This window comes from Heloderma suspectum, chromosome 11 (assembly GCF_057233095.1).
Source record: "Heloderma suspectum isolate Gila_16-S chromosome 11, 16-S_ref, whole genome shotgun sequence".
NCBI lineage: Eukaryota > Metazoa > Chordata > Lepidosauria > Squamata > Helodermatidae > Heloderma > Heloderma suspectum.
Window position 1 is genome coordinate 12,147,813 of NC_139468.1, and position 23,938 is coordinate 12,171,750.

At 43.3% G+C, this 23,938-nt stretch overlaps 1 protein-coding gene across 1 annotated transcript in view; it reads right to left on the reverse strand.

Moving 5' to 3' along the window:
- Nucleotides 1-1,154: 1,154 nt before the first annotated feature.
- The window catches only part of IREB2 (iron responsive element binding protein 2), a 36,667-nt gene continuing 13,883 nt past the window's right edge, over nucleotides 1,155-23,938 (reverse strand). The window contains exons 4-22 of the mRNA XM_084816846.1: nucleotides 22,760-22,897; nucleotides 21,746-21,961; nucleotides 17,852-17,921; nucleotides 17,114-17,297; nucleotides 15,618-15,757; nucleotides 13,216-13,387; nucleotides 12,663-12,763; nucleotides 10,920-11,036; nucleotides 10,201-10,360; nucleotides 8,720-8,855; nucleotides 7,837-7,921; nucleotides 7,140-7,296; nucleotides 6,576-6,700; nucleotides 5,239-5,343; nucleotides 4,825-4,967; nucleotides 4,191-4,338; nucleotides 3,968-4,090; nucleotides 2,972-3,157; nucleotides 1,155-1,510 (exon numbers count right to left, since the gene is read on the reverse strand). Of these exons, the coding sequence (XP_084672972.1) occupies nucleotides 1,400-1,510; nucleotides 2,972-3,157; nucleotides 3,968-4,090; nucleotides 4,191-4,338; nucleotides 4,825-4,967; nucleotides 5,239-5,343; nucleotides 6,576-6,700; nucleotides 7,140-7,296; nucleotides 7,837-7,921; nucleotides 8,720-8,855; nucleotides 10,201-10,360; nucleotides 10,920-11,036; nucleotides 12,663-12,763; nucleotides 13,216-13,387; nucleotides 15,618-15,757; nucleotides 17,114-17,297; nucleotides 17,852-17,921; nucleotides 21,746-21,961; nucleotides 22,760-22,897 (2,617 nt within the window). The 3' untranslated portion in view covers nucleotides 1,155-1,399. The remainder of the gene's footprint in view (nucleotides 1,511-2,971; nucleotides 3,158-3,967; nucleotides 4,091-4,190; nucleotides 4,339-4,824; nucleotides 4,968-5,238; nucleotides 5,344-6,575; nucleotides 6,701-7,139; nucleotides 7,297-7,836; nucleotides 7,922-8,719; nucleotides 8,856-10,200; nucleotides 10,361-10,919; nucleotides 11,037-12,662; nucleotides 12,764-13,215; nucleotides 13,388-15,617; nucleotides 15,758-17,113; nucleotides 17,298-17,851; nucleotides 17,922-21,745; nucleotides 21,962-22,759; nucleotides 22,898-23,938) is intronic.

Here is a 23,938-nt window from a genome sequence, read left to right on the forward strand (position 1 = left end):
AATGTTTAATTACCAAGGACACTTTTTTTCTGCAGCAGAATCTCCACAGACTAAAACCAAACGTAGTGTGTAAAGCTGGCGGACTAGGTAATTCTTAATTACAGATTGCTTCTCACTATAAAATAATTATCACAGGTCACATTGCAAATAAAGCTATTTCTAAAGTACTTGAAAAAGAATCTGACTTGACTCATTTAAAACCCACCAGCCTTCTTTGTTTTCACTGCTGAGACACAGAGACTCAGTTACATCACTGCTGACACTGCTGAGACTCAGTTAAATCAATGAAGTTGTTTTCTCCAGCAATGCTGACACAGTCCAAACGACAGCAGCAGAGATGGCACTGTTATCATAGGCAGTTTGGGCTAAAATGCAGGGATCTTTAAGAATGGACCACCTGACTGGTTAATAGGACTACAAGGCCACAAAGCTGCCTTAGCAATCCAAGTGGTTGTTTACAACCATCCTCAGGCAAGAGTTCCAGCTATTTTTGGTCATATACTAAAAGCAGAGAGAGGAAAATCACATAGAATATTTAAAAGAGAACAAGCTGAAACCTGTTGTTGCAGCTCAACTCTTCAGTGATGGATAGCGTGGGCTGCTGCTCTATATTTGTTACTGGCCAAAGGCAAATTGAGGAGATTGCCATTGTTTCAGTAGATTCAGCAACAGGACAGGTTAACCCAGTTAAGATCCATACTAGTCAGGCATCAAAAGCTCCTCCATCTTTGTATGAAGCAACAGAGGATGCTGCAACATTTGTTTGCAGATACAAATGCTCCAAAATGGGATGTTCTGCCTTCATCTTGGCATTCTGCACAATAAATTCTCCCTTTCACATATAGATTCTATGTTGGGTTCCCTTCAACATTCTAAACTATGGCCAATACAATGATCTAGAATTGGCTTTTGATTTGGAAACCTGGATGCCTCAATAAAAAGGAAAACTACCCACTCTTAACATTCTAAACCATGTGCTGCCCTCAAACCAACAAACAGCAATAGAAAGTTAAAAGGTGCAAAAACTAAGGGAGAAAATAACTGCAGAAAGTCTTCTTACTTAAAATTTTCACCACAATTCAGTTTCAGGTTTCACATAATTTATTTACAAAATGGTCTAAGATAATCCCCTCCCTCCCACCCCATACTTACAGTTCTCTTTCACAACACACACGTCAATTTTTTTTTTTTAGCAATGTCAATAGCACCATTTGAATATTATTTTAAAATCCGGAAGGATCTTGCTGCAGTCACTACAACAATTCACAATCTTTTACATCCATGGACGAAGTATCTGAGCGCAGCGGGACTGTATGCAGTTCCATCAACAGCATGAGGTCTGTGCAAGCCATCAAGGGGTTGGCCGTTCGTGCACAGCCCCCAAGGTGTGAACAGTGCTCTACAACAGCTTTCGAACCATGTAGTTCAGAACGCCACCATGTTTGTATAACGTCATTTCCACATCACTGTCAAAAGAAGCGACCACATGGAATACTTTACCTGTATTTGTCTTAAAAGACAAAACAACAAAGAAAGAGAGCAAAACAACAAATCAGTTAGGACTGCATTATTTTCTAATGTCTCTAAAATTTAGACATTTCACTTTATTCACAGAATCACCAGGATAAGCATATTCTGTGGTGAGAGCATACTGCAGAAACCCAAATCCTGGGAACCTCAGATCTTGCTTTAAAATGAGCAAGGGTCTAGAACTTGTGGAAGTTAAATACTTAATAAAGATACAGGCAAAGTTTGCAAAAAGTTCTGATAATCTGATAATAAGGATTGCCTCTAAGCAGCAATTTGTGACTTCTATGCTCCTCAGAGCTCTATTCATACCATTTCCCCAAACCCTTTCCCCACAAGTCATGAAATCTAAAGATGTTGTAATAAAAGAACTATGAGAATTATGTTAAAAAGTCAACTTATCTGTCTTATTGTTCTGGACATATACAATTACTTTCTCCTAACTGCTAGATTTGGGTAGGGTTTTTGGATGTAAAGTCTACACAGCTCCAGGACCGGCCTGAGGTATTTTGGAGCCTGAGGTGCAAAATCCAAATGGCGCCCCCTCATGCTAATCAACATAAGGCACACTCCACTGGAAAGAAGCCCCATGAAATGAAGGAGAGCCACACAAAAGCATGGCGCCACTTGGACTTACCACCCAGTGGGTCAGAACTGTGTCTCCCCATTCCGCTACACCAAAACCTATTGTCTGAAGTAGCTACCTGCATCTTGCCTCTGAATAGCCCTGCACGTGTTTAAGCCAGAGGTGTTGAACCTCTTTTAGCACAAAGTCCAAATTTCATTTCGGAGAAGCCCTTGGGGGCTGCATTCCAGTGGTAGGTGGGGCCAGATGTAAAGGGCGCAGGGACAACAATACCAAAAAATACCAGCAGACTTAGGTTAAAGCTCTTACTGCCACTAACAAAGCCTTCGGAGAGGCATTTCAGCTTTTTAGAAGGGGTAAAAATGTGCGAAAGCTGGGAAACCTCCGACAATCAGTGGTCGGGGGAAAGAGGTGGGGCCAGGGAAAGGGGGTGTGGTCATCTAGGGAACCCTGGAGGACCACATTGGAACCCCAGGTGGGCTGATTGGGCCTGCAGCCTCAAATTCTGCAACCAGCGACATTGTTCCTAATTACGTTTTTCTACCATTCACATGACCTTCTCTTTATCTCAAAAGCGTTTGATGAGCCCACTTAACATGGCACAGAATCTTTTACATTGCCTTAAGAACACTTCTCTGAATCCCTTATGCCTGTTCTGTTGCTGAATTCCCACCGAGAAGCACATTTCCAACATCAGTTCATCTGAAAGCGAATAAATGTATGATACGAGTGCCATTTAATGACCTCTTCAATGGCCACTTAAAATGGATGGGAGATCAAACATGCTTCTTAGAAGGAAACCATTACTTAAGCATCCAACATTACAAACACCCACATACGCAAGTCAGTCTGAGATACCTTTACGTTTAGGGTGATTCCAGGGGATAACTCTTGAGGAAATGAGATAGAAAACTGTTCTTTGCCTGTCAGGCCTAAAGCATGTGCATTTTCCCCAGGGAGAAACTGAAGTGGAGCGATGCCCATTCCAATCAAATGACCTTTATGGATCTTCTCATAGCTTTCAGCAATAACTGCTTTCACACCCTGTAAAAACAGTCATATCCAATTTAGATACAGTCTAATCCTCCAGTATTTCTGTAATCCATAATATGAGAGATTCGGGTTATTGGGAACCTGGTCTGGAATGCTACCAGGGAGGGATGTGGGTAGAAGAATGTAAGCAGTCATTGTAGAGAAATAGGGGAGACAGCTAAAACTAGATCTATTATTGTCACTGAAATAAAACTGCAAGTGCAGGAATAATTTTAGCCTAATTTAACAGGATTATCTGGTCTACAATCACCTAGGTTAAACAGGTGACTTAAGATTTATTATTATATTTATATTCCACCTTTCTTCCTCTTCCAAGGAATCCAAGACAGCTTACATAGTCCTTCTCCTTTCCATTTTATCCTCACAACAAACCTGTGAGGTAGGTTAGGCTGAGAGTCAGTGACTGGCCCAGAGTCACCCAGTGAGCTTCATGGCCGAGTGGGGAATAGAACCCAGGTCTCTTGATCCCGGTTCAGCACTCTAACCACTACACCACACTGGCTCTCAAGTTATTAGATGAGTATAATCTCTTAACTGTGGTCCTAATTTGTGAATTCAATAGTCAAAAACCATAACCTGTTACTCTTCAAGGTTCAGTGAGAACTACTTCATGCATTTTCGAGAGACCCAAGATCATACAATTCATTTACTTAAAATATTTCTTGGCCACCTTTCAGGGCAGGAGCCCTTACAAGGCAGCATTCTACATATACGTTCTATAAAACCAAAAATCAGGCAGCATGAAGTAATGAGGACTTCTAGGATGTTAATTACTTACAAGTTAATACAACGTAAACATACCAGTAAAAAAAGTCCTTTTGCAGCCCAATCTCTTGAGCTCCCCAGTCCATACTTCATGCCTGCTAATATAATGAGAGGGATACTCTCTTTCCGATATAACTCAGCTGCATCAAAGACATCCAGCTGCAGTTGAGAGAAAAAGAGAGAGATGGGGGACAGGTTATGGGGCGTTCCCAGTAGGCAGCTGCCCAATAATGGCTTTGTTTGAATGCTATGTCCTCACCGTCTGTCCTGTTGGGAAGTGAACTGTTTTTGGAGCTGGTTTCCCAATGAATTTATTTAAAAGCTTGATGTTTGCAAAGGTGCCTCTCGTCATCACAGCATCATTACCCCGTCGAGCGCCATAAGAATTGAATTCACGGGGTGTGAGGCTACAAGAGAACACAGGAGATTATTAAAATATACAGGCAACCCGGAAGTGGATTTCCTCCACTAATAGCATTTTAAAAGGTTTTCCTGTGCCATATAATCCTAGTCAGGTCTGAAAGCCTAAGTATACCAGTCTCACTTCTGCAGAGGGTCCCAGTTACAAATAAATAGCAGGCAATAAAGCTGTTCTCTTCTGATCATGTATTAATACTGCCGCTGATGTTCTGTACATGAAATGATACCTGTGTATGATGGTGCACTAACAGGGATGCTGCGCTATCTATAGGGCCCAGTAAAAGCTGGAGATTATGCAGCAGATTCAGACCAAAAGCCTGAACGAAATTTAGTTAATCCTACTTAGTAAGCTACTTTAGCTATGGCACATACTGTTCATCTGTTTAAACAGCAACTACTAGAATAAAGCCATTTTTGAAGATCGGCTGAATCTTCAGGTTTTCCCCTCTTAAGACTCCTCTGAGGATCCTTACCCCTTGTTTGTCAAGTATCTGGCAGCAGCACTGCCTCTTGCAATGCTTCCTGCAGGCGAGATGTGATCGGTTGTGACAGAATCTCCCAAATATAACAAGACATGTGCATTTTCAATACACTGAGGTGGAAGTGGGTCTTTGGCCTGTCAGGTGAAAGGGAACAAAGAAACTGAATACACTTCTTTCCTGGTTAGTTAGCTGAAAACATACTCAGACTCATAAAATGGAGTTCATATCAAAGATGTCCCAAGTAAAACTTCAAGAGCTGTCCTGCTAGATTAGACCAAAATGTCCCTCTGGTAGGGGACCTGCTGCCCACAATGGCCACCTAGACACCTCTGGGAAACCAACAAGCAGAGTGTTGCTGGGATCCAGCAGACCCCAAACAAACATAGCTGGTGTTAGCAGACTTACAAGCTTATCAAAAAATGAAGGACATCGGATGTAAGTAGACTTCCAATCCCATGTAAATAAAACTGATTCAGGTGCTTCCAGGGAGTTCCATCGCTTATTTCCTTTCTGCAAAAAATGAGATATTACTTTAAACAAGTACTTGAGAATTTGATTTCTGGCTGTATTTTCCTTTCTTTTACCAAAAATGACAGCTACTGGATATAATACATAGTAAACAAACACAAAACTCCCACCTAAAATGCAGTAGCAACACCCCTTTTCTTTGTGACTACTAAATTGGAGTTGATTTCATTATACACATTATCAATAAAAACCCCTCCCCAAAACACCAGCAGACCAGAGGTGGATATGAGAGCCAGTGTAGCATAGCAATTATAGGACTGGGGAGATCCAGCTTCAAATCTCCATTCAATCGTTAAGCTCACTGAGTGACCTTACACCAGTCTTTGTCTCTAAGCCTAACTTGCCTCACAGGGTTGTTATGAGGATAAAACGGGAGTGGGAGGGAGCATGTATGCCACCCTGATCACATTAGAGGAAAGGCAGGTTATAAACACAATCAAACAATTTTTGGCTGTTTATGCTCCTACGTTTTACAGAGCTGGCATACAGAAGTACTAGAGTAAGGGTGGGGAACTTTTTTCAGCCCAAGGGCCAACTTCAATTCTGGAGAGGCTTTCAAGGGCTGCATGCCAGTGGTGGGTGGGGCCAAAGGCCAAGAGGGCGTGGGCAAAGGCAAAAGAGGTGGGCCAAAAATACAAACCATACCAGCATATTGTAGCATAAAGCTCTAACTGCCAGTAACTGAGCCTTAGGAGAGGCATTTCAACCTTTTAGAAACTGCACAGAAGCCGGCAAACCACCAAACGATTGGTGGTTGGGGTAAAGGGGGGGCAGGAGGAGGGGGCATGACCATGTGGGGAACCATGGAGGGCTAGACTGGGACACCAGAAGGGGCATATTTGGCCCTTGGGCTTTTGGGGAAGGGCCATGGCTCAGTGGTAGAGAACCTGCTTTGCATGCAGAAGGTTCCAAGTTCAATCTCCAGACAGGGCTGGAAAAACTCCTTTCTAAAACCCTGGAGCTGCTGCCAGTCAGTGTCGACAATACTGGGATAGATGGACCAATGGTCTGACTCTGTATAAGGCAGCTTCCTATGTTTCCCACCCCTGTACTTGAGGTTAACAAAGGTGTTTGAATCAGGAGGTGTATTTTATGTTAAAATTTACACCACATTCCTCGCTATGAACATGGCACCCAAAGTAATGTACAACGCAACAAAACGTAGAAAAAGCATCTCAGAAGAATTTTGATTACTCAGGACAGTGATGAACTACCTCCATTTTTTCCTTCAGCTCTTTAAACATGGATGATATTACAAACTCTTCTTCTACTTGCTTAAGTTCTTCCCGAGTGGGCCAAATATCATGCAAGAAGATACTTTTGCCATCCGGACTGGCCCCTAAGGAGAAATTTTACACACTGTGATAATGGTCAATCAGCAAAAGCTAATCATTAAGCCCTTCTTAAAAACATTACAAACATCCAAAACTTTCTCTGCTGCAAGTGGTGCACATGATAATAATTCACATGTACTTTGGAAAGCACAGGTGGAATTACATTCACTATCCCCCTAGCTGTCACGTAAGTAATTATTTTGTAGAAGAGGAAGTTGAGGAGGTGGTTTACAATGGATAGCTTTGTTTTCACACTAGAAGGTGTAGGAAGCTAGAGTAGAGATTTTATGGCAGAACGGAAGTGAGGCCAAAATGCATCAGTAGTAGTAGATGATGTTTCAAGCTGCACTAGAAAATGGAAAGGTTGCTCTTAAACTGCCCTTAGAGTACATGAAAATACATTGACTTGGATTAAATATGAGCTGGAAGCACAGAGATGGTTACCTAATGGCTCAGTCTGGAAATCAATATTCACAGTTCCCGCTATAGCATACGCAACAACTAGAGGTGGAGAGGCAAGGTAGTTGGCACGGATACAGCTGCAGAGACGGCCTTCAAAGTTTTTGTTCCCAGACAAAACTCCACAAGCAACCAAGTCACCCTGAAAGGCAGAAGACAGTCCATTTCTCAGCACTCTCTCAACTCTCACAGTCTGCTTGAGTTTTTTTGGGCAGAGCTTATTAGCAGCTATCAAAGATAAGGTGAATGCATCCTTTACCAAGAGCACCCTTTTAGAGACAGGGATGCTTATTCTCTTATTTCAAACTGGTCCTCAATACTCAAACCACAGAATTTGCCTTTAAAGAGAAGTCAGCCAGTCTCTAATCTGTCACATGACACTGAATGGAACCTTAATACTGTATATTCTTTCCTACGGTCATCACAGTCCTAGCCCATCAAATGTGCACTCAGAGAGAAAACAGCAAAGTCAAAAGTGGCCACAATGTGGAGAGACGCCTGTATTGTCCATGGTATGCACACTGTGTAAAGAAGGGCCCACTTTTCAGAACACAACAATTTGTAAGCCCAAACAGCAAGATGGTATACTGACGGCTAAATCTATACTGTTGAACTGAACCTTTATTTTTCCTGAAAAGTCAACAGGATCAAAGTCTACTGTGTTTCAGTTGTTAAAACATACCTGCACGATTGCATTCTGAATGGCTTCTGGTAAAGGAGCAGTATTCCCAACACATGTGGAGCATCCATAGCCAATGACCTCAAATCTACAGTGGAAAACCAGGATTTAGTGGTTCACTGGTGAGTCCTGCTTTTTCATTCACATCTTTCACTGTAATTCAATAACTGAAGCTACCCTGACACTTAAAGGATCATTCCAAAAGAGTTGCTCCATGGCTAGGGCTTCAAGACCCCCTGGTCTACTGAAGGTCCAGTGAGAGTCCCCTGGACATCTTTTCTGTCAGTGGGAGAACAGGAGGCTGCACCTTCAGAAAACAAATTGCGGGGACAAGCTGTAACTCAGAGCACATGCTTTGCATGCAGAAGGTCCCAGGTTCAATCCCAAAAAAGGCTAGACAGCAGACGGGGAAAGATCTTTCCCTGTCTGAGAGTTTGAAGAGTTGCTGCCAGTCAGAGCAGACAATATTGGGTTAGGTAAGCTACTCATGTCTTGGCAAAATTTCCACTGAATAAGCATGCACATTTAAAAAAGAGGGGGGAAATCACGTAATCTGTGGGTTTTTTAAAAAACCGTATGAGTTCAGGTACAACGTCGCTTAAAAATATGTTCTGTGATAATTATTTTACTTCTGAATTTTGAACTAGTCAGACATGCTTTGGCTACAAAGCCATGAAGCTTTATTTATAAATGAATCACATGCCAAGGAATCTGGAAGCTACACACTACTAATTCAGATGCTATGCGATGCTTCCCTGTTCCTGCACTATAGTCCCTGTGACTACTTGTGTGCTTTGGACTTGACCATGACATCTTATGCCTATGGTGTTCTACATAATCACACAGCCTTTTAAACCTCTCTATATAAGAGCAAAGAAGTGAGTACCCAAGTTTATTGAGGTGCGGCAATACACCACTGGAACTGAGATAGTGCGTGACCATTCCACTCCCAGGCGATAAGCTAGTTCTTATGTAAGGTTTAACAGTCAGACCAGCTTCAATGGCTTTTTTGGCCAACAAACCTAATGAAAAACGGAAGAGGCAGTTAAAGATTCACACAAAGTGCAACACACGCTATAAGCGGGCATTCAGACGATTAGCGGGAGAAACAATGCAGCGTTGTTTCCCATGCCCCCACGCATGTTGGCTGCATGACAGGAATTACCTGTGCTGCGGGTTGCCAGGTTGTCCAAACCCGGCGCATGGCGTGGTGACTTTTCACCCACACTACAACCTCTACTGCAAGCTATGGGTTGTAGAGTGGGTGAAGTCACCATGGCTGCACCATGCACCAGGTTCGGACAACATAGCACCCTGTGATGCAGCATAGATAATTAGGGTGATCCCAGTCACACAACCAGCATGCTCAGGGGTGGGAAAAACAACTCACACTGTGTTGTTTTCCCTGCTGATTGTCCAAAACCCATTTAAGTGTCAAAGTTTTGTTGCCTGTAAGATGTACTTCAGTTTAGAGCACGTGCATCTGGAAAAGGCAGCTCTAAATATTGTATAAATACCAGAATGGGCAAGGTCCAGCAAGGCCCATTGTAGCAAAGCCTCCACTCCTTTTGATGGGGGCTTATGCAGGAACCTTCAAAAGCCCCCTTGAAGATGAAGGCTGGGCAGCAGCAGTGTTTAGCAGACAGCACCCAGTGTGTTCTTGTTTTTTGGTAGCAACCCTTTTCAGGACAAATTCTAATAGGAAGCTGTTCTGACATTCCTCTAAAACAGGTTTCCCCACCTGGTGCCCTCCATTGGCCATGCTGGCTGGGGGATGATGGGAGTTGCAGTCCAACACATTTGGAGGGCACCAGATTGGGGAAGGTTGCTCTAAAAGCTCAATCCTATGAGCCATTGGGCTGACAACCTACATCTTTTAGGAAGAGAGCAAAACTGCAGCTTCCCCGGCACAAGGACATTGCCAGCAATGCTGCTCTTGTGTTCTTAAAGTGACCCAGGACAAGGTGCTATTGCAGCAGCATGGCCACAATTTCAACAACAGCTATTGCTGCCAGATGCTGAATCATGGATATGTGAGAAAGCTGCTGCACTGCGCAGAAGTGGGGCCAGGTGCAATTAACCTACAAAGCATTTTAAAGGCATCTTGTCCAATGAAGAACCAACTGCCCCAAGTACCATTTCAGGCACCCAAATGTAATGGGATTGCAAGGAAAGGGCAGCATAACATCATGGACCTGCCCCTTCTCAAGCAAAGGATGCTGCCATAGTTACACTGGCACAAACCGCTTTGTGCACCTTCTGTAGTTGAAAATATTAATAGGGATGGTGATTTGGCTGTGCTTGCCTCCACAGGATTACTGTTACAGCAAAAGGTAGAAAAGGAAATTGACACTAGGCCGAGTGTACCTGCTCCTAGCATTACAGAGGGATTGCAGTTGTTTGTACAGCTGATCACTGCAGCAATGACGACCGATCCATGAGCCAGTTTGTACTCATTTCCTTCATACTCAACAGGAACCACATCATTTTGCTTTTCAGAGGGAATTTGAAAGCCTTTAAAGCCAGCCTAGGTGAACAAAGGGTTATGGCAAAGTCAGTCACATGACAAATCCATACCTGCTTTCAAGCAAGGAGGGAGACATTAGAATAATGTGCTGATACACAGGCTTGGTCACTAAGAAGCCAAAGGCCAGTGGCAGCAGCTCCAGTCAATCGGGGAAAGCAGCACCAGCTATTTCATTAATTCTGGCTGCAAAACCTGAATGGGGTACTCCAACCTGCACCAATATCCTCCTAGTCCAGATGGATGATGGGGACTAGTGGGGACCAGTCCAAATGGCTGGCTTCTTGCACGGAACAGTGGAGGTGCCCCAAGTGGAAGAGACGAGTGACTTTCTCCATAGGCATTTCCTGCACTTCTGCGTGCATGCTGCAGTGCTCCAATGGGAGCACGAGAGGCTGCTATCGAGATTTCTTATGATTTTCAAACACCGCCACCGATAGGGAAGAGCTTTTTAAAAAAATCCTGTGACAATGGAAGGAGGAGGATTCTTTCCTTAAAAAGGATATTGTAATTCAAAAATGTAGGAACCCTAATAGCAGCTTTCCATTTCACTTGTACATACCTTTTCATTTAAGCACGCCTGGAAATCACTTTTCATGTTCGTAACAGCCACTCTGTCCTGTGCCCTTTTGGGACCACTTACATATGGCATTATCAAACCCAGGTTTATGTGTATAATCTGATGGGGGGAAATCCCTTGTTAATAATTATTGCACAATTGATATTATTGCACTGAAGTCTAACATTCAAAGCAAGCTAGCCAAAATTTATGGACTACCAGAACATTCTAGCAAGCTTCCTTTTAGAAATAAGACTTTGACCATTTATGTAAATTCCCAGTGACAAAATATGACATCTTGCAGAGAAGCTGGAATGATTATCTATCTATCTAGCAGAAGAGAGACAACTATTTGAAACCATATATTATTGGTGATTTTTATGTTTTTGAAAAAGTCATCCTAAATTAAAAGCTTAAGTATTTATTTCATTGCTATACCAGCCAATAACCAAAGCTCTCTGGGCGGTTCACAAAAATTAAAACCACAAAATTTTGATGTTAGAAAGGTCATTTTTATTCGACAGCACTAAAACAACATACCAATGAAACAACTAAGAGTGAAACACTGGCTAGTGTTTGGAATACAAAATAACTGACACAAAGGCCACACTCGCACATAATGATAAGCTGGAATTGCTGGCTTATCCTTGTTTAACTGCGAACAAGCAGCATGCTGGTAAAAGTAGCTCATTTGTTGCTCTTCCTTTTGCACAAGTGAGTAAAACAAAACAGAAATAGGAAGCTTTGCATAACAACCAAATATGGGCTTCCTGGTTTGTTGCTGCAAAACAATCGAGGTTTCACAAACCAACAACAAACTCTGGTTTATTCCTGGCTTATAAGCCTGGAAACAAACCAGGAAGTTTTGATGTCATGCAGAACGTCCCATTTCTGGTTTGTTGTACGTGTGTGTGTGTGTGTTGTGTGTGGAGAGCAAACAAGCTGTGTGCACCAGCATGCCAATCATTTACAGTAATTTACAGTAATCATTTACAGCAATGATGGCTTATCACTATATCTGAGCATTCTCACAGCCTGGCCCACCTTCCTTCTAGCAAGAGCTCCTCCTTAAATCTCAGCAACTACCAAAGGCAGTGTCATTTTGGAAACATTCTGGATAAACTGCTATCTACATAGAACCTAAGGATGTGAAGGGGTAAGGGGAATTGTATTTATATAGTGCTTTTCAGCCAAGATTGGCTACCAGAGTGGTTGACAATTAATGCACACAAAGTTATAATTATAACAGAGCTTTGTCAGGGTATGTATAGCAGGGTCATCTGGTCCCTGGCAGGGGATGACATAATTCAGGATCTTCCCTGGAGATGGAGAAGACAGAAGGAGCTGCAGATGCTTAGCAACTGTCTGAGTGATGGTTAAGATGCCAGCCCAAAGAAGCTGCCCCTCTGTTGATATTCCGCAAGCTCAGAATACTGAGCTCCCAATGGTCTCCCATTCAGGTACTGATCCACATCCTCACAGCTTCAGTAATGTCACACCGTCAAGGTTCCCCCAGATAACTCACTGGGCCTTTATTTGTCAAGCTTTAATATGCTGTAGGATAGGGCATGGGACATTCCCAAATGTGAGAAAATAAGTTGGTTGGAATAAGGAATTGGCCTGTCTCTTGGAGGTATAAAAAATCCCTTGGATGGGCAGGTGAGAGCCTACGAAAAGGGTGTATAATAAATCTACAGAGACAGAAGTACGAGCATTTTGAAAGAGACAAGTTCATTTTGTAATTACCTGGGAATATTCAGGTTCTTCAGTGGAAAGCTGATAATTTCTAAATAGTTTCACAGTTTTAAGATATCCTTCCATGGACTTAAGCTTGGCCTCATCAAAACCTGTGGGAAATTTGAAGACTTAGGGGAAAAACCCAACTAGGTAAAACAAATTTACTGATAACAGCAGTAGCAATAGAACCTGCACTACAAAAAGTTTGAGCTAACTATTTTAACCATCTTTTCTTAATGCAATTTGCTACAAGGTTCAGAAGAATGCCTTTCATTGATCAGTAACTCTTCAATTTCCCCAAATATATTGGCCCAAAAAAAGTAACCTGAGGATCAACTACAGCATCTCAAAAATACTTAAAGGAAGATAGAAGTGAGTAAAATTAAATATTTCCCAATATATACAGAATGGGTCGATATGATGCCGATAGTACAGCTGAAACTACAATGCAAAATAGGGAAAACATTGATCCTGCAACAAACTATTGTAAAATATGATACTGCTTTAGCCAGTAGATTCCTATGTGAAACTCTGAAGAACCAGCGGTTTTAATGTCGCTTACCTGTATGTTTTAAATGCTTTAGCGTCACATTATCTATAGGGAAAAAGCTCAGAATAGCGCCATATTCTGGACACATATTTGTTATGGTGGTTCGGTCCCCTACGGAGAGCTGGGAAACTCCAGGCCCGAAGAACTCCACAAATTTTCCAGACACTCCTGCTTGCCGTAGTTGCTATAGGGAGAAAAAAAGACCTCAAATACTACATGCAGAACAATGAGAAATTCTACAGTCAAAGTTTTCAAATGGGCAACTACCAATTCTATGAAGAGAAATACACAGGACAGTGAAGGCATGCTGGCAAGAGACCCCCCACGGGCCACCTTAACCAACAAGGGACAAAGGGGGTATGATATGCAAACTGAGAGTTAACCTAAGATTTGGGCAGATAAGCCAAATTACATGCCAAATTATTCAGCCCCACCATGCTGCTTCACCATTCTTCAGTGGTGTCCTTTACTTATACAGGTCTAGTTAAGACTATTGGAAAAGTAAAGACTACCCAACACCTCTGAAGGTTTTGGTCCCCCAGCATAGACTTCCATGGCCCTGTGGGGAAGAAGAAGGAGCAAGGGAGAGAGGAGCAGGCAAAGGGAACATCAAGCCCTGCTCCAGTCAGACTCTCCCCCCCCACCCCCCTGAGCAGGGCTAATTGACATCTATGGCCCTGCGGGGAAGGAGGAGCAAGGGAGACGGGAACAGGCAAAGGGAACATTGGGGCCTGCTCCAGCCGGACTGCCCCTCCTTTGGGAGATGAGAGGGGAGAGCAAGGCCATCCCACCAGCCCTGCTGACAGTCTATGTAATTTTTTCCCCTTTTCCCTCCCCATCGCCTTTTCCTTGTGTGTTGTGTCTTTTTAGGTTGTAAGCCTGGGGGCAGGGACTGTCTTCTTTGTTCACTGATTGTAAGCCGCTCCAGGAGCCATTTTTGGCTGATGAGCAGAATACAAATACTACAAATACCACAGCGATCCCACTGCCAGTTTCAGGGCCCCAGCATTTGCCCCATCTGGAGCCAGCCAAAGAAATATAACACACCTAGAGTTGGCGGAGGGATCCATCCGGGGGCCTAAGTCAGCTGACATCTTGGTAGTTCAGCCGCCTGGACTCTGGCTCGCTTCCCCATGAGCTGGCCTGACTCGACCTGTGTGAGTCGGGCCAGCTTGTGGACTTCTGCCGCCAGCAAAACCTCTTGGCTCACCCTTGCTGAAGCTGACATCGGAAAGGAGAGTGCAAGGGGTTGTGCACAGCGGCGGCAGGAGTCCCCACCACCACCCGCTGTGCGCAAATGGCTGTGTCTCCCTCCCAGCATCCGGGAGGGAAGCAGCCATTTGCATGCGGCGGCGCAGCAGCAGGAGCAGAAGGAGGAGAGGGGAGCACCACTGCCGCTGCCCATAGTACCAGAGGCGGTATGCCTGTGTACACCAGTTGCTGGGGAACATGGGCAGGAGGGTGCTGGTGCACTCGTGTCCTGTTTGTGGTTTCCTGGTCAACAGCTGGTTGGCCACGGTGTGAACAGAATGCTGGACTAGATGGACCCTTGGTCTGATCCAGCAGGGCTCTTCTTACGTTCTTAACTCTTGACCCTCTCTCTCTGCCAGGGCCAACCCCTGCAGGGAAAGAGGGATGACGGTTGCATGGCGGTGGTGGTGACAGAGCGGCAGCCAGGAGGGAAGCCCACACCAGCAGAGACAGGGACAGTTGCTCAGTGGCGGGAATGATTTTTGTTTGTTTGTCTATGTGTGTAAATTTGTGCAAATTACCTCTGTTATTTGCACAAGTTAGGCAAACTCCCTCCCTTGCCTAATTTGCACACATTACCTCTGTAGTTTGCACAAATTTCCTCTGTAATTTGCGCAAGTTTACACACACAAACAAAACAACCCTTGAGTAAGTTTCCCAATTCCCAGGAAAAGCCCCCGGCTTGACTCGCAAATGCAAGCTGAGCCAGGGTCAGTGGGGAAATCCGGTGAGCCCCAAAAGGGCTGGATTTCCCCACGACAGCCATCCCTAAACACACCTACATCTAATACTGCAAATCAATAAAATATTTAATTTCTATAGTTTGGGCTCAAGAAAGACTTTTTCATTTGATTCAACTGCACAGTTTAGCCATTAGCGTACACACGATGTAAAATTCTCTTCTATTGTCAGCCTTACAATGAATTACTGAAGTGGGGCCATCCAACCTGTGTCCTCCCCGCTCCCCCAAGTTTCCCTGCAGTATCTGGGAAAAACCAGCTCTTCCTCGCAAATGCACACAGCCACACACCAACACAGGGCAGATTCTTTACCCTTTCTTCCCTTGAACCCAGGAAATGTCTGAGACTACCAGGCTGCTCCTGATTTCACCCCCAGTAGGTGAGACAACATGGCCTGCTTGGCAACAAAGAGCTCTAATTTACCTTAGTAATGCTCAGGACCACGTCTATTGATGTGGCAAGCGGGTTAGCTGAGCCTGTCAGTTCACACCCAACCACCTCAGGCAAGGTGAGGGTGACTGGCAATCCTAGCATGACTGCTTCAGTTTCAATTCCACCCACACCTGGAAGGAGAAATTATACCACTTAACCACTTCTTATATAACTGATTCATTAAATGTTAAAGACTGCGTTAAAGTCTTTAAAAAAATCTTCTTTTGTCTGAAGATTTTGCAGTGAAGAAATCTGCATCAGCCTCATTTTAACCTAGCCTCATGGCTGGAAGGCACACACACTGAGCTGACTTCTATTAAAGATACTGAAAAAAAAAGGTGTAGGAACTCTGAGTCATACTGCCCCAGCCAACTGTGTTTTCAAGACTCACCGATGCCTGCAACCCATTATGATTTGGCATTGCCAGGTTTGGACCACACATCAACCCATCATAGGTTGAACAACCCCTAGAACAAGCCATGGGCTGTTAGGGTGGCTTGTTGCCCACACACAAGCCACCCTGCAGGAATCAGTCTGGGTTTGCGTGACATGACAACCCACAGCTGCTTGTTACCCACTATGGGTTGTCGTCTCACTTGAACCCAGTCAGTGATTGTTGTTGTTTATTTGTTCAGTTGCTTCAGACTCTTTGTAACTTCATGGACCAGCCCACGCCAGAGCGTGGTCAGAGTCAATGATTAGTTCCACTGAATACAAAGAAGGGAGCAACTCTTAGCAATCCAGGAGCAGGTATGTGCAGTCTTTGCCTGCTCACCCTCCAACCCACTCGCTCTCACAGGCATGCTGAAGGTACATGCCATCATGGCAGGAGAGGGGCCAGGTATAGCCAAATTTTTGTCTTATAAACAATTAACTTTATTTTTTATATTTATATATTATAAGCAGAGACAATTAAAACACAAATAGTTGCAGGTTATTTGCTCAAGTTTGAATTAGAGAAGTATATTTTTATTCACAGGAGCATTCAAGAAGAATAATCTTTTCACACCAATAATGTTTCATCTATCAACCCCCACCCCCGCAACATATATAGTTACAGGGGTGGGCAGAAAATAGATTGGGATCTACTGCTAGATCTCTGGGTGATTTGTAGTCGATCAGGAAGGGTCTCCCAACTCCCAGTTGTTTAACAATAGCCATTTTTAGGTCCAAATTAGACTGTTAGCCTGATCTGTACTAACTCAGGTAGATTTGTATATGGTTATGCTATTCTAGTGTGTGGCTCATGGGATTCAGCAGGTAGTTGGCTCTGCCCCCGCAGCCACTATTTTGCATCCGACTCCAGTTGATAGACCATGGGAGTTCTAGTAAAAAAACAAATTAGATCCTGCAAGCCTGAAGTCTGCCCTCCCGTTATACATATGACATTATGCAGAAATTTGAAACACCCAACAGGAAGAAACAGAGAACTGTTTCCTACAGATGAAATGGGGGGCGGGGGAGCGAATAACCTCTCCAGTACTCACCCCATCCCAAGATTCCCAAGCCGTTCACCATTGTTGTATGGGAATCAGTACCAATGACGCTGTCTGGATAGAGGAAACCTTTAACGTCAAATACCACTCTTGACAAGTATTCTAGGTTCACTTGGTGTGCCATTCCGGTTCCGGGTGGAATTACAGAGACATTCCGAAAAACTTTGGAACCCCACTAGTTTATTTGAAAAAGAAGAGAAGAGAGAAGAGAAGAGAGAGAAGACAAGTTATCTTCACACCCTCTAAATCAGGTTAACTGCAATGTTAACTGTGAATGCAAATCAGGCAACAGGATGATTTTTTTTTTAAACAAACTCATCCTATATCTGTTTGGTGAAGAAAACTAAAGAACTGTTGAAGTATCTTGGTAAGCATTTTTAGCATAAAGAGAGCGAGCAACAACACCAATATCACGGTTCTTAAAATAATTTTTCCTCTTCACACAGCAAATGTAAAAACTATATATGGGATAAAAACTATACAGTGACTGGTCACCTGCCACCCCACCATTCTTCCTGAATCACGAGACAAACATAATCAGGACTCAGTTCAAGAACAGATTTGTCATGTTCAATACCGATGGTCTCTTTTGTCCTCCAAATTACACATTCTGAAAGATACAGAGATGCTTTGAATTTATTCCACAGTCCGTGTAGATCTCCACTAGACCACCCTTGATTGTCTGTCTATAAAGTTTAGCTGTGCCAGACTGTCTTCAAATCAATGTACCTTCAAAAACTGGAGTCTCTCTCTATTTCGACCAAATTCCACCTCCTGGTTTTTTAACACTGTTTCAGGCCTAAGGAAAGAAAATAGAACCCATATAAATATCAGTGCTTGCCCCACTGATATTTCACAATGCAGGGGCAAATACCCCAACTCATCTATATTCCCTCTTTAAAAGCAAACAAAAACGGCCAGTCCAACGGTGTTGGACTTGATGGTCTTGTAGGCCCCTTCCAACCCTACTATTCTATGACTATTCTATGATTCTTACTTAGGAGTAAGACCCAATAAATTAAATGGGACTCAGTCCCAGGTAAGTGCATAGAGCAGGCATGGGCAACTCATGGCCCTCCAAATGTTTTGGCCTCCAACTCCCATGATCCCTCATCACTGGCTATACTGGCTAAGGCTGATGGGAGTTATAGGCCAAAACATCTAAAGAGCCACAAGTTGCCCAATCCTGGTATATAGGATTGCAGCCTTAGAAAAGACTCTGCTTCTAGAATCTGCTTCTAGAATCATGCTGCCACTGCCACCACCAAGAAAAAGTGTGTGCTTTCAAGCAGTCATTCTCAGAGATAGCTATACAAGAAAGTGTAGGAATCATGCTATACATGATAAGAAAACTACTTATCTTTATATCTAGCCCTGTTGCCACTGATTAGAAAACCAGTACGAGTCAGTATGTGTGACTTCAGAAATCCCATTTATTTACAAGAAATTTAAACAAATATCTCGAGGTATTTCTACTTTCCCTTTCCAACAAAAGCCCTCAGATACTACATTTTTGCTGAATCCATGTCAGGGACTCTGCGTGTGCCTAATCATCGAGTCTCTGTTGGTAATTTTTACATAAATAGATATGTTCCATGCGGGATTTACAGAAATAGACCAGTTCCATGTGGGATTTTGCTTTCAAACTACTAAAAACTGAAGCCCATTACTAACAATTCTACTTTAGGGTGTGTATGTTTTTCTGGTACCAAAGCAGAGAGAAAATTCCTCCCTCAGTTTGTGTGGTATTCTGAAGATTAGCTTTGTCTTATTGGTGGGCTTCAACAAATCGGTGCCGTCTTTTGGCTTTGCCTGAGAACATAAGAGCTAAGCTGGATCAGACCAAGGGTCCGTCTAGTCCAGCATTCTGTTCACACTGGCCAACCAGCTGCATGTGAGAAACCCTCAAACAGAACATGAGTGCAACAGCACCCTCCTGCCTAGGTTCCTGGGGGTTGGACTCGATGGTCTTATAGGCCTCTTCCAACCCTACTATTCTATGAAATCCGCTTGCCATGGTGAGTGTTATCCCATCCTTTAGTGAGCGAGATGAGGGGCCAGCCTTCTTCCCAATGCTGAAAAGTTGGGACTGAGGATTGCTTAGCAGCTGTGCGGCCAAGGTACCTGAAGTCACTTGGCCCCACAAGGCCAAACCAACAACACCTCCAACACCCCACTGGCCTTTTCTGCTCCATAACAGGAAAATGCATTGGATGGGAAAGCTTGGGGAGGGGGAGCCTAGGCAACCTGCGTGTCTTCAGGCACAACAGCACACGCTCCTCCAATGGCCTTCCCTTGGGAAATACGGGGGTGGGGGAGGACGCTTGACAGGTAGGAGGGTTGTCAACTACAATTTATGGCTTGGCCAGCAATGTCAGCCAAAGATTATAGACCCCTGGTTGTTGCATTGCTTTGTTTCTTCAATAAATGACCTAATGAACAGGATGTAACAGAAAAGTTTACTTGTTTTTAACCAGTGTGAGTGTGAAGTAAGGGAAATTCCCATTAAGAGGAAATGTTCCTCTCTCCTATCCACACTGAAAGACTGGACCCAATTCTCATTGCTAGGTGGGAGCTAAGACCACTTCACACAGCAATAAAAGATGGTGATCAGCTCTCTCAACAGAGTACCAATTTTTCCCCTCCAAAAAACATCTGACTACCCCCTTACCAAAAATAATAAAAAGCACATGCATGGCAGAGCTGCTCTTCATTTGTCTTTCAGAAACCCCTGTACTACAAATCAATACATCAACACCACACTGATCAGACAGGTATCTTTTCATCCCTATGTAGCAATCACTTTTCCCCATAAATCTTCATGTAAGCTGTCTGACATGCAATGCAACAGGACGTTATCCCAGAATATACTGGGAAATGGCAGACAAACAATCTCACAGTGTGGTCAGAGGCTATTAATGCGAGACAATTATGAACAGGTGTGAAACCTTCTTTCCCCATAGAAGGGTTCCCCATCAGGGTTGCAGCCCTGATTTCCCACTTTTCCTGGGCTCCCACTGCCTCCAGAGGCTGCTGGTGACACAGTCTTGTCTGCCACATTTCCCAGTAACTACCTTATAAACAGCCACTTGCAGGGGGCAAACAAGATCACCTTCAGAAGGGAAGCTTTTGTAAACTGGAAGAGAGATCGTTCTGGCTTCCTTTCAAGCTGTGCATGTGCCATAAATGATTAATAAAAGATATGGGTAGGCAAGAAGCAAGCCAATCAAAGTTTTTTTGGACAAAGGCTAGAAACTTCTGTAAGTTTTGTAAGGCAGACAAATACTACTGCAGACACATTGACAGTGCAGCACCCAGAGATGCTGATAGTTACTGCCTCCTTTGCTTACAAGTAATGGCTACATTTTACACTGCATCTGCTGATGAATAAAGAGCTTTATGATCCAAGTGGATATAGTTCCCTGCTGGATCAGAACAAGACTCAGTACAGTCCAGATCCTGTTTCCAATCGCGGACAGCCCAGTGCTTCTGTGAAGCCCACAAGAAGGGCACGAAGGAGGCAGCCTTCTCCCATCCTTTGTTTCACATCAACCATATTCAGAGGTACATTGCCTTTGAATATGGAGGTTCTACTGTGCAATTATAATGTATTTATTTTATTGCATTTACACCCTGCCTTTCCATAAATACACCTAAGCCAGCTAAAAACAATAACATCCACAATAAAAAAGGAATGTGATATGAAACTACCTAAAAATCAAGGAACACATACAAATATAAAAAAATAGAAGCCAGTTAAACTATCATTAAATTAAAATACAGCTGATATCACAGAGCAGCAGAGAAGATAAGTCAACTCTATAGGCCAAATGTCCGTTTAAACAAAAAGATCTTTGGATGACAGCAGAAGGCTATCAATAGACCAGACAAGCTTCATTTGGTAGGGAGTTCTGAAGTCTGGGCACAGATTATCACAGCTAATAGCACTTATATACATGCTCTATGAATTGTCTAAAGCCATCGCCGCATCTTGTGGCAACAGATCCCGTAATTATGCATTGTATGAAGAAGGACTTCCATCGGTCCTGAATCTACTGCCAGTCAATTTCATTGCATGGCTGCCAGTTTTAGTGCTAAAAGGGAGGGAAAAATGCTTCTCTATATCCACTTTCTCCACATCATGCAAATGTTATAAACCTCTTATCAAGCTCCAATTGCTAGTCAACTTTTTTCTAAGTTTAGTCTCTCTCTCTGTATAAACAGTTTCGGGACAAGAAAAGGCATATACTCACAGGAGACAGAAACTCAGCTACAGTTTAATGTGTTACACACACATACTAAAAGCAAACAACTTGCATGCATTGGAAGTGGCCCTTAGAATAAAAACATTATTGTCAAGCATTTACTGTGGAAACAGAAGCGAGACCTGAACTCCCACAATTAGTGAGCCAGCCAACTGTTTTTTGGAAAGACTGCCAATAAATAAACTAGAAGCGTGACAATGTTTAAAAGTGTTATATGAAATGTTGTCTGATGTTTAGCTCCAAGTCAAACTTAACATATGTGCTATCAGAGAAGAATTGGAAGCCAGCCGTGAGTTCCCATCTGCAGAACAAAAGTGACTCCTAAAAGCCAAAAGGGGAATTTATAAAATAAGCTTACTCAGGCACTGGCTGAAGATGAAAAGGACACAGTAGTGGCGTGTTCTCAATCTGCACAGAAAGTTGCCCCGAGTTACGCCTCAATTCTCCATCACATGGCCCTTTGCAGCTGGTCTGACCTCTGCACGGCAGCTTCCGAGGAGCTTTAACCGGAGAAAGCTTTGAGGGTAACCTTGGCGGATCACCACCTCCAGGATTGGGAGTGTTCTGTATTGCGCTTTTTAAAAAAGGAAGTGAAAACAAGGTGTGTGTTTTTTAGTTTATCAAAATCCTTTAAAAGGTATTAGGTGTTCACTAAATGTAAAATATATACTTCTAAGAAAATGAACACCGTATAGTGAGACCATATTTTATCTCCAAAGAGACAAGGGATGCTCAGGATTTGGTAAACTCATGAGGCAGGCAACTCTAGCTGGGGAACATCCACCATGCCTATGTATCATCCAGAATTGGTACACTTTAGAGCTGTGAGGGGGACCGTATGGCCCATGAGGAAGACTGCAATTCCCTAGCCAGCATAGCTAATGATGAAGGATGATAGAGTTGCAGTCCAGCATCTGGGGCGGGGGGCAAACATTCCCCATTCCTATTTTAGAGGGTGCTCTCTCCTTATTCTTAGACACATCAATGGAACAGAAGTGAATAGGGAATACTTTAAGTAATGGGGCTCTAATGCATTTAAAGCTTTATCAGTTCAACTCAGCATCCTGATATGACCTAACTATTACAAGGATCCAATGGAGATTTTGCAGTAATAGTACAAGGTGTTCCTGAACCTGGGATGTTCAGGATATGAACAGTATAGCAGATTTTGAGTAGACTTAATGACTACTGTTCAACACTGACTGGGTATGATTCATTTCTGCCTCTGCTTCTCCATGATGGAATCTCATATAGACCCAGGCTGCCCACACAAGAACCCACATTCTACTACCAATACTGTCTCCCTGCCCCCTGCCCCCCGCCCCCGACACACACAAAATGAAGTAAAATAAACCAGCTTTAAAATAAATACCATTTAATGAAGTCAATCTGCAAAGAATGGTCAACAGTGAGATCTGTTGGGCAAGCAGGATGGACTTTTGTAGGGTCTCCTCCAAGGTTTTTCACAGCTTCCCTCATAGCAGCAAAATCCACCATTGCAGGAATTCCACTTACAAAAGGGAGCAATGTAAAAATATTTAACTAAATACTGCTAAACAGAAGAAAGACCTTTTAAAGGCAATTATAGAGGCTCCATATTGTATTAATATAGCATTAGAAGATCCCATGTGATAGTTCAACAACGCATGCAGAACATGTATTTTATGCAACAGAGTATTCATGCAGAGAACGGCCTAATTCAGACGATCCTCTAGATCCATAGTTTGGAGAATTAGAAACAAGCTGCAAGCGTACACATTTAATCTTCCCCTCTTACATAAGGTATCACTTTCAATTTCCTGTTTGTTACCACATCTGAATCAGCAGTTATGGTTAGTGTCTGCCTTCAAAACAGAACTGGAAACCCACTTCAAACTGTAGCCCCATTCAGGTGTTCCAAAAGTGACAACAGCAAACACACGAGGTGGTGGTGGGGAGTACGTTAGCCCCACCCCTTCTGTTGTCACTTTCTTCACCCTCTACACCCTGCTTGAAAATCAGTGTTCTGAATCACATGGAGAGCCCCATGGACACAGGACCTCTCTTCTTCACAAAATTATCCTCTGCATGTAGAGGATGACAGATGGGGGCAAGGCTAGTGCACTCCCCCTCCTCGTGTGTCTGCTGTTGTCGCTTTTGGAATGCCTGAATAGGGCTTGTGATTTTCCCAATTCTGGTTTGGAGAGCAGTCTGAATTTGCCAGTTCAGACTCTGGCTTGCACTGTTTCTGTTCCTCTAAACTGTTATTTGGATGGTTGTTTTGAACTGTGTCAAAATGTTTATCTAGGTCTGCAACCTTTGTAATACCCTCAGCCTCAATACAATACTGCCAGTAAGATGTAAATTCCACACAACTGACCATATCTAAAACATCTCTCATGCTTAGTTCCTTGAGAGGAGTTCGGCCAGCAGTGATGGGAGCATAACCTCTTGAGCCTCCTTTTCCAGCTCAGGTCAGTTTGATTAGATTCTGGCTGCACTAGAAAGCAATGGGCACATATGCTCACTGCAATTGTGTAAACAGTTGAATACTCACCATCTCACTACCTCT